Source organism: Gigantopelta aegis, chromosome 9 (assembly GCF_016097555.1).
Source record: "Gigantopelta aegis isolate Gae_Host chromosome 9, Gae_host_genome, whole genome shotgun sequence".
In the NCBI taxonomy this organism is placed as follows: Eukaryota; Metazoa; Mollusca; class Gastropoda; order Neomphalida; family Peltospiridae; genus Gigantopelta; species Gigantopelta aegis.
The window spans coordinates 30,266,722-30,282,393 of NC_054707.1; the positions used below are offsets into that span (position 1 = coordinate 30,266,722).

General features: G+C 34.0%; 1 protein-coding gene across 1 annotated transcript in view; it reads left to right on the forward strand.

Moving 5' to 3' along the window:
• The window catches only part of LOC121381303 (TBC1 domain family member 9-like), a 45,729-nt gene that overhangs the window by 25,955 nt on the left and 4,102 nt on the right, over nucleotides 1-15,672 (forward strand). The window contains exons 12-28 of the mRNA XM_041510558.1: nucleotides 998-1,130; nucleotides 2,018-2,137; nucleotides 2,662-2,750; nucleotides 3,888-3,925; nucleotides 4,568-4,694; nucleotides 6,180-6,288; nucleotides 7,010-7,104; nucleotides 7,479-7,573; nucleotides 8,560-8,706; nucleotides 9,600-9,711; nucleotides 10,211-10,271; nucleotides 10,552-10,731; nucleotides 11,216-11,326; nucleotides 12,208-12,306; nucleotides 12,946-13,137; nucleotides 13,733-13,973; nucleotides 15,121-15,300. Of these exons, the coding sequence (XP_041366492.1) occupies nucleotides 998-1,130; nucleotides 2,018-2,137; nucleotides 2,662-2,750; nucleotides 3,888-3,925; nucleotides 4,568-4,694; nucleotides 6,180-6,288; nucleotides 7,010-7,104; nucleotides 7,479-7,573; nucleotides 8,560-8,706; nucleotides 9,600-9,711; nucleotides 10,211-10,271; nucleotides 10,552-10,731; nucleotides 11,216-11,326; nucleotides 12,208-12,306; nucleotides 12,946-13,137; nucleotides 13,733-13,973; nucleotides 15,121-15,300 (2,129 nt within the window). The remainder of the gene's footprint in view (nucleotides 1-997; nucleotides 1,131-2,017; nucleotides 2,138-2,661; nucleotides 2,751-3,887; nucleotides 3,926-4,567; nucleotides 4,695-6,179; nucleotides 6,289-7,009; nucleotides 7,105-7,478; nucleotides 7,574-8,559; nucleotides 8,707-9,599; nucleotides 9,712-10,210; nucleotides 10,272-10,551; nucleotides 10,732-11,215; nucleotides 11,327-12,207; nucleotides 12,307-12,945; nucleotides 13,138-13,732; nucleotides 13,974-15,120; nucleotides 15,301-15,672) is intronic.

The window sequence follows — 15,672 nt, forward strand, 5'->3', positions numbered from 1 at the left end:
GTGGAGGACTCGGCATTGACAGTTGTTCTCTGCACTATAGTATGATTCACACTTGTTTAGTGTCAGGTCTTTTGTCAGATTGACATTAGGCTGATTAGCTTTTTTGCATATGTACTTAGGCGAAATATTGCCACCTTGTTGGAAAAACATATCCTTGTTGAATAACCTGGAGCTATTTAACCCGATGTTCTGATGGATGCAACCATCACATTTGTGGAGTAGGGCTACCCATGGCTTAATCTTCCACTTTGTCAGAACCGTTCCAGTCTATAGGGAAAAGACGATGACATCTTCGGATTCTGGAATCATCCTCCTATTATTAAATGCTGCCATTGTTTGAGGTCAGGTGAAGTAGAGATGGAGAAACTTTGGAGAAAGAAGGAAGCTTCATTCACGTGACCAGAACAGGAAACAGAAGACTCATTGGATTTTAGCCATCCCATCGGATGTTCAAACCAGACTACTATCCCTAAGGGAATATGCCATTATTTGAGGTCAGGTTAAACATACTTAAAAAGAGAAAACGGTCCAAGTTTTCTCCTATTTGACCTTTGGTGATTAATTAATATCAGATTATGGTTTTGATGTTTGAAAGTCATTTTGAGATTCAGCATTATAAATAGCCATGACCTATACAAATTATCTTGTTAATCAAGTAAAGAGTCATAATCAGGTGAGCTTCACATGCTTGTAATGACAGTTAAAATAAAATTTGCTGTAAATGTTATTAGTCCTGTTCAATGCCTGAATATATTGAGGTGAAAGTTTGTATATAGATTCATCATGTACTGTTACTGATCAAGTTTAACATTCATGGCAATTTACTCATTTTTCACAGAGTTAAGGCCCTTGATCTTGGGATATATGAAACTTTGTTCAGCCCGGTAGGGAACATGTATTGCTTTAGCAGTACTCTCAGATAGCTTATTTTAAGTCCAGAATTAATGTTTATATTATATTGTGGTGCCTTTAGGATTTTTTGGTGTATGTTTTTCAGAACTGCGTTTTGCCTGCCTGGCCAAGAAAAGCTTGACGGTGATGAAGAGTGTACTTTGTGGACTCCATACAACAAACAGCATGTTTGGGGAAAGCTGTACCTTTCCAACAATTACATCTGCTTTGCTAGCAGGGTATGTGTGTGTATATATATATATATAAAAGCTATTTGTGAATGTTTTGTTGCTTAATTTGTAGATGGAATGGTAGACATATTTAACAGTATTTCTTTGTTTCAGGACTAGATTCAAAATTTGATTATTATATAAACTACATTGTTAACAATGAAACTAGTTTTAAGTATTATTTGTATTTATGAATAAAGAAATGCAATAACTGTTAGCAGTGGTTCATTTCTATTATTTACTAATAGGTAACTGATTATCAAACTGACTTACCAATGCAAACACAAGTTTATGAAATTGACAACCTGCTTATAGCTATTGTGTACTGATTTTCACAGTCAGTGGAGAATATTTATACACATGTCCATATTTTAATAATTCGGAAATGACCACAATCATTTGTGTAGTTTATAAAACAGGGGAATTCACAAGTCATTTCAAGAGTTTTATACAGCATACAAACTCTAGTGTGCTATTTCTCATAGTTATAAAGAAATAACGGGGAACGTTTTGTTCAGATCACCACATAATTTTAAAACATTAAACAGTAATCAATTTTTAATTGACTAGAAATATCGCTAATCAAGTTTTGAAAACAAAATGTTCCCTGAATAAATGATATTTTGTTTGTAACTGAATATTGCAGCATATAATGCATGTAAATAACTACATTAGGCTAGTTTTTATTTGTCTTTTCTTGTCAAATATTTCTGTTTAATGTATTTTAGCTATTTAAAATACTTCAGCATGGGCACTAGCTAACTATGAAGGAATCCTGCTATGTCATCCTAATGTTTTGAAAATATGCACTGTGAATTGTTACCATGTACTGTTGATCAATAATGTTTTTGTTCCTGACTTAACAAACATCAGATGTTAGTGTTTTATACTGACAGGTAAGACACCTGGTTACCCTGATAATACCCATGAGAGACATTCTTCTGGTGGAAAAGGTAGATAACTCCGTGTCTGGAAATCTTATCAACCATGCTCTTCTGATTACAACCAAAGGAAAGGTAGGAATTACTTATATTCCATCAGAAATGACAAGGTGTGAAGCTGAAAGTTTCTTAATTGCTATTCAGTTATTTTCTTTTGACATATTACAATGCTTCCATTTAGCAGATGCAGTTGTCTAATTGTGTATTTTGTTGTTGATGTTAAACATATTGTTTATGTAGATATTGTACTGAAGTGAAACACATTAGATTGATATAGATATTGATATTCTAAGAAAGACTATTGATTAATGTCATTTTAATTTGAAAAGATCTCTTACCTGATAACATATTAAAATGGCTAAAATGTCTGGAACCTCCATCATTCATTCATTCATTCATTCATTTATTTATTCATTCATTTATTCATTACTTTGAACTAAAACTGCCAATAACAGATGGTCTACAGCACATGATATTGAATGCCAAACGCCCAGTAATGAACCTCTTACATCCGTGATCATTATGCACAATGTACCAGATGTTTATATTTATATTTCAATTTAATAATTATTTATGATTGATTGTATAATTTATTGCAGGTCAGTTTCACGTTTTCTCAGTTTGAGAACAGGAACTTTATTTTAGAAAAAATCTCAGACCTACTGTCCAGACAGCAAAGCCCTAAACGGTAAATGTAATTAATGATTTTTTTAAAACTGCCATTTTTACAAAATGGTTTATACAAAAAAACAAAAAACACCCTGACAAACAAAATGGAGAATAGCATAAATATAAAAATAGAGAGGCTTTACTTTGCAGAATGAATCCCTAGGTTGGGTTCTTCAGATATCTGTTTGTTTTCAACTGAACTGCCAATATTTGGCTGGAGAACCATTTGCTACTGAAACAAACTTTTGTTTAGTCAATTTTCTAAAATTAAGAGTATTTCCTTGAAATTTATTAAAATGTGGTTAATTTGAGGAATATTTTATTAGCCAATGATTAAATGTTTTAGCCGTTATGTATAAAAAATAGCAATTGGCTAATTTGACACTGTACATGTTGAGCCCTGCTAGTTATGTCTGTTTCTGCTAAGAGTAGTTGCCCCAAGAATGGTATTCTATGTTCTCCTATTGATTATGTAAATGATATTATGGCATTTGTATACATAGTTTTGCTCACTACAAAAGGTGATTTTGACAGACTTTTGCAATTGTTCTTATCTTTTGAACATATGGCAATAAATCATGGACCTTTTCATCTTGATGGAATTCATATACCTCATGTTGTATTCTTATTAGGAAATCTACATCCTGTAAGAGCAAATGTCTAAAAACTGGATTAATTGTGTAAACTAAAAGGTACATTGTGCAGTACCAGGCTGAGACATAATTCCTAAATGGTACTAATTTGAAGAACCTTTCTAGTTTGTGTGGTTAAAATATAGTTTATGTTAGATTTCCCTGATGTCAGAGGAGTCTGTCATAACAGTAATAATATGAAGCCCAACACTTGGCTGTGAGTGATCTAGTTAATATTATGAAAAGAAATGAGAGAAACTTTAGGTCTTTATGTGTTTCAATAAATTTGAACCTGACCTGATTTTCATAGGAATATGTTATAGGGCCAGAAGAAGCACCGTGGATGATAGGCCTGAGGGGATATTTAGATCAGTCCATAGGATGGAGTAGGGGTTAGATTACGTATTATTAAAAATGGAAAAATGTAATACTTTTAGCAAGTACAATTTTCCAGTTAAAACTCATGCAGGCTTATAATTGAGTTTTAATTACCGGTACTACATGTTGTGTTTTTCCACTTTCAGAACTGAGAGTGTATCATCTGAAGTTCACGGAGTTGTGGGTAAGATGAACTAACATTTTGTGATTTACCTTTTGTAAAGACACATTCAGCTTCAGTCTAACTTTCTCATAGATATTCTGTCTCATGTTAAAAATTTAAAATCATGAAACAGACAAAAATCAATTAAAGAAAACTGTTGTGGTTAGAAAGATAAAAAAAACAAAAACAAGTGATTTAATTGGAATGTAAATGTTACAAAATTTACGATGAAGTTGGTTTACTTTGGCAGACAAGAAACAGTTGTTGTTTGGATGATATAACATTGTGTGTTTCACCATTGTTTGACAGTTAAATTACATGTTTTAATTTTTATTTGTTTTATTTTTACTTGCTGGTACTCAATTTCTTGGTTATTTCCAAAATTATAGTTTTTCAAAAAGCAAGTTTGATTGTTTTAAAAATTAAGAAAAATCTGACAATGAAGCAGTTTTATTTATATTCATATTGTATAACTATGTCTCACACGTTAAAAATGTTTAGTTAAAAAATAAAAGAAGGTAAGTAATAAATACACACATTGTTTTCACTTCCTATTTATTGCACTTTATACCACTCAACCACTACATGGTTTCGTGGTATATTGTTACACAAAATAAACATGTATGTTTCTGGATATTTATTATACCCTTTATGCGATACTAGATGATGGAAATGAAGAGTTCCAGCCTGCTTTGATAAGTCTATTCTGCAGGAGAGATTCTGATGAACTGTCACCTAAAGAGACTGTCAAACAGCATCTGTGGGATGTACACTTCTCCGAGTTTGGAAGGTGAAAAAAAAAAAAAAAAAAAAAAAAAATCAGTTTCAAAAAAATATCTGCACATTAATTCTTAGTGAAAGGTTTTTTAAATGCGGGTATTACTGTTATGTTTTTATGATCTTTCAATGTATATTGCCATATATATTGTTTCAGGTTTGTTAAACATTAGTGTTCGCATTTGGGTAAAAACAATGGAGATATTTTGGGGGAAATCTTTAGCCTGAGGTGGCCAAGATATTTTTGTCTTCTACTAAATTACAGGTATCTACAGCATGAATGAATTTTTTTTTTTTTCATGAATTGTTTATAAATGAGTTTCAAACATTGTAAACCTTACTCTAATAATGGTGGTTCCATTCAGTTTAATCTACCGTATTTGACCGGAAATAAGCCCAGGAGGCCAAGACAACTCATTGTGAGCCAGTTTTGTTGGAAAAAAAAAAAAATTAAATGAACCAGGAAGAAAACAAAAAATGTTCAGTAGCACATCTATTAATTAGTGTTCCATTTGTTATTAATAAATAATAATAATTTATTAATTAACTTACATTTTTTTTACTAGTATCTAATTATCAGAAACACACCTTCTACGTTACAGTTACTTACCAGTGCTGTTTATTTACAGCAATTAACAACAAACTCAATACGGTAGCGTATACACGTTTGTGACACACAGACCAGCCTACACTGTTCAGCTAGGTCATTGTTCTTAGCCAATCAGAATAAGGTATTTGCCTAATTAGCAAAAATAGACATTGGTTTTAGGTCAGACTTGAGCTTGGGTACTTCAAAGAAATACTGCAGACACTCTGTTACTGTTAGACTGCTAAATCTCACTGGTGGTAAAATATTGTGTTACATTTGTGTTTAATTAACTGCAGGAGGTATGACCTTTTAAATGAACTTTGAGCAAACTTGCAATTTTATGTTATTGGGGGTGGGCTTATTTATGAATGGGGGCCTAATTTCTTAAATACTATCAAAACGGAGGGGGGCTTATTCAAAGACATGGGCAAATTTCCGGTCAAATACGGTAATACACTTTGGTTGCAAACATTGTCTAAATGAAATGTTGATATTTTAATACTTGTAGCTGCATTGGTGGCTTTAATTTTTAAAGTTAGAGGGCTTTAAAAAAAAGAACAATTGATCCATCATCTAGGTTTTGGAATGGACTTGTATATTCTGGATTTGTCCGATTTTAACAGGATTCTGGTTTATTCTAGATTTGCTTTAGAAAGGTTCCACTATACTTCCAAAAATTGTTGTTCACCAACTTGACAAACTGAAAGTGTATTTGGAGAAAACCTTTATAATTTATTGCATTTTGTCCGTCTAAGATAAGTGGAATTTGAATAGAGATTGTCATAATAAGGAACAGATCTGTGAAAATAATCTTTTAGAAGCACTGACCTATTTAAACGTTTCATCAGTGAAGCAATCATATATGTATGGTTGGCTAACTTATTTTACTGCTGGGTTTCTTTTCTACAGAGGAATGTGTATCTACAGAACGTACCGAACACTGGAGCTCATCCTGAAGGGAATACCTGACAAGTACAGGGGAGAGATTTGGATGGTGTTTTCAGGGGCAGCTAATGAGGTAAGTTTGTGTTGGGGGGGGGGGGGGGGGGGGGGGGGGGGGGGGGGGGGTGGGGGGGGGGGTACCGGACAAGTACAGGGGAGAGATCTGGATGGTGTTTTCAGGGGCAGCTAATGAGGTAAGTTTGTGTTTGGGGGGGGGAATACCTGACAAGTACAGGGGAGAGATTTGGATGGTGTTTTCAGGGGCAGCTAATGAGGTAAGTTTGTGTTTGGGGAATGTAATGTGAAGTCTTCAGTTTCACAGGAATATGGTCTTTAAATCCAGTCTTTGTGTTGGTACATATTGTGGATTGAAGTTTTTGGTGAGTAAAATCAATTGGTGGTTACATTTGAGAGTTTTGTTTATACAGAGAATAACTAGTTAATGATGTCAGATATCTGCTTTATTCTGTGAAGGTAAGAATTGGAAATTCTGCGATGCTCTGCCATTTCTCATTTGGCCTGAACAGAATAAAGCAGATATCCGACGTCTTTGATTAGTTATTATCTTTATCCTGCATACCATAAATATTAAGGGGAAAATCTATTATTTCTGTTATTTCAGTTGCATTGTATGATGACCTAGAGATCAATTGAGCGATTTTGTAGCAGAATTATGACTTTGCCTTTTCCGTCATCATATTCTGTCAATAGAAACGATGGTTGCAGGATAAATAATTTTATACCTAAGCCAGTTGCAGCAGAATAAATGAAGGATATTTCTATTTTATTGTTGATAGATGCAGACTCACCCGGGATACTATGCTGATATTGTGCAGCAGAGTCGAGGCAAATGTACAATTGCCACTGAGGAGATAGAGAGAGATTTACACAGGTAAATAAAACTTTAAACTAATATTATCACTTGCTTAAAGGTGTAACCTTCAGATGTCTTCTAAACTTAGACTAGCTATTTGTGTTTTATGTGTGGACATGTTGCTGCCTAATTGAAGACCTTAGGGTAAATGACTTTTGTGCGGTACTTTAGACCTCATAGCAAGTTTCAATATTTTGAACATACACTATAACAAATGAATAGTTATAAATATACAGATTTATCACTTGTTTGATTGGGTATTGAACACATTGTGTCAATCGTTCTTCGATCTGGGTAGGAAAAATGTAGCTGGTTTTCTCTCTAAGGCTATATCAGAATGAGTAAATGTTTGATGTTCTATTGCCGATGATTAATAAAGCAATTGTTTCTAGATCTCTACCAGAGCACCCAGCTTTCCAGACAGACCTGGGTATCGGAGCCTTACGGCGAGTTCTAACTTCTTATGCTTGGAGAAATCCAAATATAGGTACTTTTATTATCGGGCCAACGGTTAATCATACAGAGGTTATCAATCCTCTTGCTACTTTTCACTTTTGGATATTTCCCTCTAGCCATGATCTCACGCAAACTTAATGACAACACAAATATTATTAATTATTTTAAGGATTAAATTTTGAACAACAATATTTTTTTAAAGCATGTACATGCTGTAACCTACCGGCCTCGGTGGCGTCGTGGCAGGCCATCGGTCTACAGGCTGGTAGGTACTGGGTTCGGATCCCAGTCGAGGAATGGGATTTTTAATCCAGATACCGACTCCAAACCCTGAGTGAGCAAGGCTCAATGGGTAGATGTAAACCACTTGCACCGACCAGTGATCCATAACTGGTTCAACAAAGGCCATGGTTTGTGCTATCTTGCCTGTGGGAAGCGCAAATAAAACATCCCTTGCTGCTAATCGGAATAGTAGCCCATATAGTGGCGACAGTGGGTTTCCTCTCAAAATCTGTGTGGTCCTTAACCATATGTCATGACGCCATATAACCATAAATAAAATGTGTTGAGTGCGTCATTAAATAAAACATTTCTTTCTTTCTTTTGCTGTAACCTTTTAACATTTTGTATATATATATATATATATATTTATATGTCATAGGAGTTAACGTCCACTTTTTTGTATGGAAAACAAACATTTATTACTACTTTTTATAGCAAATTATTAAATATTGGACATACATGTATTGTATAAAAAAAAATATTCTAATTTAGTATTTTGTTTTCAATCAATTTTGTAGTTGTATTTTGAGTTAATGTGTGTCATAGTTATTTTACTGGACATTGTACAGTCATGTTTCTTAAATCCATTTTGTCATCATAATTTGCTGAATATCAGGTTAAAATTAATTCACATTTGTGCATTGAAGTAAAGATAATAATGAGATTATTTTTACCATACATGGATGTTATTTTACAGAGGTACTTTTCATTAACAAAGAGTTGCATATCCTTTAGGCTACTGCCAGGCCATGAACATTGTGACAAGTGTCCTGCTATTGTATTTGAGTGAGGAGGAAGCCTTCTGGTTGCTAACGGCAATATGTGAGCGCCTGCTTCCTGACTACTACAACACTAAAGTTGTTGGGGCACTCATTGACCAAGGTATTAAACAATGTTTAGAACATTTACTGGTATAAAACCAATAAACAAAATTAACAACACCTAAAATGACATGAAAATAGATTTGGTATTCAGTCTGAGTAGGCCTACATATTGTGCACATCGTAAGAAATATGTTTTTAGTATTAAAAAAACAAACCATCTGATAGACATCTTTTTTTGGCTGTACATTATTTAACCTTTAGACTACTGATTTAAATATCTTTGACAAAGGTCTGATTGATAGGGTACAAGTTTGAAACCTTTACTAAAATATTTTCATTTAAACAGTTCATATTCACATGTGAAACGATAAGTATTAATACTAATAATATGTTTAATTGTGATACCGGGTATTTTAAAACATTTAGTATTGTGTAAAACTATAAAGTCAGGCTTACTTTCATGCATTTATGATTAGATGTCCTGTATTCATGTCCAGCATTCTCAGTCACTGAACATTGCTGACAATAATTTGTGTTGGAAATGTAGTATGATTCATATCCCAGTTTGCCAGTGTTGTCAAGCAAAATGTTCCCCATAAAATGAAACTGGAAAATGATTTTTGACAAAAAACAGTAAAAAGGTGTTTGCCCATTTTGAGGAAGAAAGTAACTTCATGCTATTCTGTTAGTATTTTTTACCACTGGGGTGTGCAAAATGGCAAAAAATATGAATATGGAAATGTACTTCTTGTGGAATACAGCATGTTGACTTGTGCAAAGTCGCATTTTGCCTGCAGTATCCTGATGGTTAACCAAACCATTTTTTAAGTATTTTATAGGACAGAGGTTACTGATAGTCCTTTATAAGTTGGCAATATAGAACATTTCATATTTGAATTATCATACGTCATAACTTTTCAAGTTCGTGATTGCAGTGTGTTATGTTTTTAGGTGTGTTTGAAGACCTCATCAAGGAGTATCTGCCCAGTCTTCACCAGAAACTTGACACACTCGGTTTGCTCAGCATGATCTCACTGTCATGGTTTCTTACTATATTTCTAAGGTATGATTGTGGTCATCTTATCCAATGATGTCATTAAAATAGAAAGAACAGGTGAAAACGAAATTAAAACCAGTTATTGTCTCATCATGTGACATAATAAGTTGATACCAAAGCCAAATAATGATGTGATTTCCATTGTGATGTACAATGTACAACCATATTTTCACCTTTTATTTTGAACTATATGGCTCGGACTGGTTGTTACATGGGCAGCCATATTTCATTACATTTTTACCAACAGTTACAACATTTATAACACTAATGACTATTGTGGATAAACGTGAACTAAACTTGTCAACTTTAAAAAGATTTTGATATAAAAAGTTAACTAAGTTGTGATATGTATTATATAGTAACCCATGTAATATTGAGTTATGCGTCATCGAGACCTTCCCATTATTTTATTTGATATTAGGAATAAACTCATATTTCTGTTAACAGATAGTCTTTTCCTAGCTTTTTTCAAAGTCTATTGGTGATTGGTTTTTTGGTTTTTCAGTGTGATGCCTTTCAGCTGTGCTGTAAATATCCTGGACTGTTTCTTCTATGATGGTGCCAAGGTAAAAACTGTTGGCGGAATTCACTTTTAACAAAAGCTGACAAACTAAAGTAATTTTGATAAGAGTCTAACAGGCAAATTGATTAATTAAAAGGAATTAAATTAAAATTTACATTTGAAACATAAAAAATTGGGAAGTTTATTGGTTAATTTAGTTCTATATCAATTACAACAATGTATGTACAAAGTTTAAATGAAATCTCAGTTTAACTTGTATTTGTTTATTCAATTTATAAACTAGACTGATGTAGTTATTTGTAAATAACTTTCAATGTCTGTAGGTCATTTTTCAAGTGGCACTGGCTATTCTAGACAGTAGGAGTGACCTTCTGCTGGCATGTGCTGAAGATGGGGAGGCCATGACAGTTCTGACTGCTTACTTGGAGAACGTTGCTAACAGAGACTCAACAATGCCACGAGTAGATCGCACCGACATCAGCAGTACTAAAAAAGCAGACGAGGTATTAGTCAATAAGTAAATCAGTAAGGTGTATTATAAATACATCTGTATTCAAATTAAATAAATAAACGTGCACTTATAGAATACATTGACATCAAATGTTGGTTCTATTTTGTGATTAATTTGCAGTCTTCTAATCTATTTAAACTTTGTCATGGTAAGTTTTTCTAATTGCCTTTTACACTTGAATGTTTCAATGAATGACTGTTGTATTTGTTTGGTATAAGTTATCTCCAAGTAAGGTACAAATTTGGAAGCAAACCAAAGTAACCATTTTTTTTTAAAAATGTTTTAAAGCTAATGGGAAGGGTTATGAAATACATTTAAAAAAGGTCCTACACACTTTATAAAAACTGTCCAGCACTTAAATGTTTTAATTGATTTAATTACGTTGTAACTATGCAGTATAAGACATGCAAGCTAGCCACCATGGCTTTACCATTCTAGTTGATGTTTGATTGATTTCTTGTTGGGTCTGTTTGCAGTTTACTGTTGATGTCACTGATCTGATAGAAGACAGCTACCGAAAGTTTGGAATCATCTCAAACCAGGACATAGATAAGCTGAGACTGAAGTATCGGCTTCGGGTTGTGCAGGTATTAAGCAATATAGTTAACTAGGGCCTGGTCTTTTGTAATAACTCAACAAAATGATTAATGTGTCTTAAGTTTGTGTGTGTTTTTGTAGACAATAGAAGACAATGTGATGAAGAATATCTTGTGTGTTTGTTTTGTAGACTATGGAAGACAATGTGATGAAGAATATCTTGTGTTTGTTTTGTAGACTATGGAAGACAATATGATGAAGAATATCTTGTGTGTTTGTTTTGTTGACTATAGAAGACAATGTGATGAATATCTTGTGTTTGTTTTGTAGACTATGGAAGACAATGTGATGAAGAATATCTTGTGTGTTTGTTTTGTAGACTATGGAAGACAATGTGATGAAGAATATCTTGTGTGTTTGTTTTGTAAACTATGGAAGACAATGTTTTTTGTTGTTGTTGTTTTGTTTGTTTTTTAATTCTTTACAATTAACTGCCACAATCCAGGGGAAAAAAAGAGACAGTTGGTCTATATGACCCAAGAATGATGTGTTTTTTAAAACTAATAACAATTTCAAGTAACCTGGAATTTAGACAGTATTTGTATATTAAATTTGTAGACCTTATTGAAGAATTAAAGATAGTGATTCTGTGAATATATATATTTTTTAATACACACTTTCATACAACACATTCACACTGACATATCTTTCTTGATAGTAAAAATCTTTAAAAAACACCTACGTTATTAATATTCTATTAAAATTTTATATTTTCTGTAGTGTGTAGACAAGCTTGGCCTTATTTTCACAAATAATATTGTGTTGTTTTAATATTGCAACAGTAGCTGGTACAATGCCCATTCTGTTGAAGCGTTCATACTCACATTTATAGAAGACAATGTAATAAGAATATCTTGTGTGTGTTTTGTAGACTATAGAAGACAATCTGATGAAGAATATCTTGAGAAGTGTTCAGATGGATACCTTGTTTCGTGGAAAGGAGCTAGAAGAGATTTACATCCTGTTCAAGGTAATTTATCCATAACTGTTACAGAATTAGTGTTATAAATGTTCTAACTGGTGGTCAAAACTTACAGCAACATGACTGTGCCATTTGAAAATAAATGATGAAAATATGGTTATATATAACAATGTTATGTGCTATAAAGGTTAGCTATAACAGCACACTTTTATAGTTTTTATAGTTTCAATAAAACAAAACTGATATAAGTAGGTCATTGACCACCCATTTAAAAATTGTGCCTTCTGTGGCCAAATTTATGAAGCCTGTTTTTCTTAAAAGCAGGTGTTTAATCATTGTAAATGTATGTAGTTACACATGTGTTAGACATAAACAGGTGTTTAATCATTGTAAATGTATGTAGTTACACATGTGTAAGACATAAACAGGTGTTTAATCATTGTAAATGTATGTAGTTACACATGTGTAAGACATAAACAGGCTTTGTGAATTTGTCCCCTTTTGTTTAATCAACCAGCAAGAAAATAAATTTTCACTTTGCATATAAGATATTTAAAGAATGTTTTTATTAAAAATGTATGATTATAATCAACATAGTTAAGTGTAGGATTTTATCATGCACTTGTGTATGTACATGGCTCCTGTATACTGTGTTGTTTGTATACCGTGATTGTTGTTGACTGTTAGGAGGAGTACCTGACCTCCTGCTACTGGCGGACTCACCAGCAGCCTGCAGACACTGGGGACAAGTACGACCCATCACGACCCTACTATGATAATTACAAGGTGGAATTCGATCAGTGGAAAACAATGTTTTTTGGTCTGTCACCGTGGGCAACAGGATCCGAGGCTGGAGTGCTTGCACTTCGAAGTTTCAGGGTTTGTAAAACATGTCAGTAAATTGCATGTTATCTATACTAAATACAGGAAACTTTCCTTCACTAGTTAGATGTCAGTGGTGTAAGTTAGTATGCCTTATCAAGCCATTCCAAGTGGTAAACTGTGTTGGAAGGTTTCATCTGTATCTGCAATTTGGATCCCACAAAACAATTCTCCTTTATACATCTATTAAGAAGGATGAAATGAATGGTTAACACCCAGCACAAAATATATTGAACCACAAACAAAATTCAAATGTAGTTTTCAGCTGTAACATTAAATTGTGGATTTTAAGAATGAAATACATGAGAATTACAGATTGATATATACCATTTTGTTTTTCACTGAATTGAGCATTTGTGGTCAAGTAAACCTATTTAAATTACAAACAAATCATAACCCCGATTTTCTGTTCTGTTGGTGGTCAGCAACTGTGTCAAATCTTCCATATTAAAGACAAAAAAATATTCTACTGGACAGTGTTAAGAGTCCCTTGTATCCCTATTATATAATATTATGTAATGTTATATTATTTATTTTGTACAAGTTAAGCTTGCACTATGATTACCTACTTACTTGTGTAATGTTCTGATAGTTCCTGGATACAAACAAAGACAACATGATCAACTTCAAGGAGTTCGTGTACCTGCTTGGTGTGATGTGTAAAGCCGACTTCAATCAGAGACTGAAGCTGCTGTATATGCTGCATCAGCCGCCAGCCCTGTGTCCTGAAGACACTGAGGAAACACCCACCTCCCCCAAGTCAGACTCGACAGAAAGTGCTCTGGAGGCAGCAGACTTCTTCGAGGAGCAGTACGAGTCGAGCAGCAAAGAAGGTGAGTTCAAGAACTAATATACTGAGAGAAACAAACGAGGGAACACCGGTGAGTTCAAGTACTAATATGCTGAGAGAAACAAATGAGGGAACACCGGTGAATTCAAGAACTAATATGCCGAGAGAAACAAACGAGGGAACACCGGTGAGTTCAAGTACTAATATGCCGAGAGAAACAAACGAGGGAACACCGGTGAGTTCAAGTACTAATATGCCGAGAGAAACAAACGAGGGAACACCGGTGAGTTCAAGTACTAATATGCCGAGAGAAACAAACAAACGAGGGAACACCGGTGAGTTCAAGTACTAATATGCCGAGAGAAACAAACGAGGGAACACCGGTGAGTTCAAGTACTAATATCCCGAGAGAAACAAACGAGGGAACACCGGTGAGTTCAAGTACTAATATGCCGAGAGAAACAAACGAGGGAACACCGGTGAGTTCAAGTACTAATATGCTGAGAGAAAAACAAACAAGGGAACACTGCCATTGTAGACTAGCCCTGTGTCAGCATGCAATGCTAACGTTCATCAATTATTTTAATGGTCATAGATGTGGTCATTTGGTAATAGGTATTAACAGACCACAATATGTGGCACAACTCATTTATACTGTTCATATCTTTATGAATAAACTGACTTGGTTTTGTAGACAAATGTGAAGCACATAAACCAGTCTAGTCTAGTTTACTGTTTAGTGAATGTTTTTCTGCTCAGTCTGGCTGAACTTGGCGAAGATTTAATTCATTACTGGTATAGTGATGTCTGTATATAATACACAGGTACAACATTCGACACTGTGGATGAGGGCGTTGACCACAGTTCCTCTCTGTGGTCAGTTATTTGTGATCTCTCCATTTCTTTCCATCAGTATAAAATGATCTTGTTCACAATAGTTGTTGGTTACAGTGCAAACATTGGTTGTCTTGGTTGTACAGCCAGGCTGATTAACACCTTTAGAATACTTGCAATAGATTATTATTAATTACATATTATAACTGTTGAATGTGATTGGTTCTTAAAATAAAAAGTAGGGTTTAAAATGGTTCATTTCTTTTACATTTATTAAATAACGGCATCTTGCTTATTTTAGACAGTAATACAGTATGTTTAAACGAAGGCGAGTCTTTATGTTGTGTTCTATTCAGATTTTGAGCTGCCAAGTGCTCCGGAATTCAACCCAGTAAAAACTGCTCCTCTCCCAATACCAGCCATGCCAAGAGAGAAAGTTGGGCAACCAGGGTCCTTACCACTGAGCAGTAGCAAGGAAGAGAGTACCAGCCCACTTGTTCTGGGTGGAGGCGACAGGAAAGACACCGAGTCACCAAGTAAGCAGTTCAAAGATAAACACTCAATTGTAGTAGCTATAGCTATGCTAGATTGTCATTTACCAAATTTAGCCAGCCTATATGAACTAACAAGATTTTCTTAAACAAATTACTTTCAAAAACTATTCCTGTTGCATTAAAAAAATTGGGAGAGAATATTACAGTATAATGTTGCTTATAAATGGGACAGTAAGTTCTTTGAAAATGGGACAGTATAATATTGTTTGAAAATGGGACAGTATAATGATGTTTGAAAATGGGACAGTATAATGATGTTTGAAAATGCCAAAAATATTTCTTTATGCCCTTAGTATTTTAAATTTAATAGAAAAATTGTTCTTGGTTCCATCAGCTATGATCATGGGGAACCCA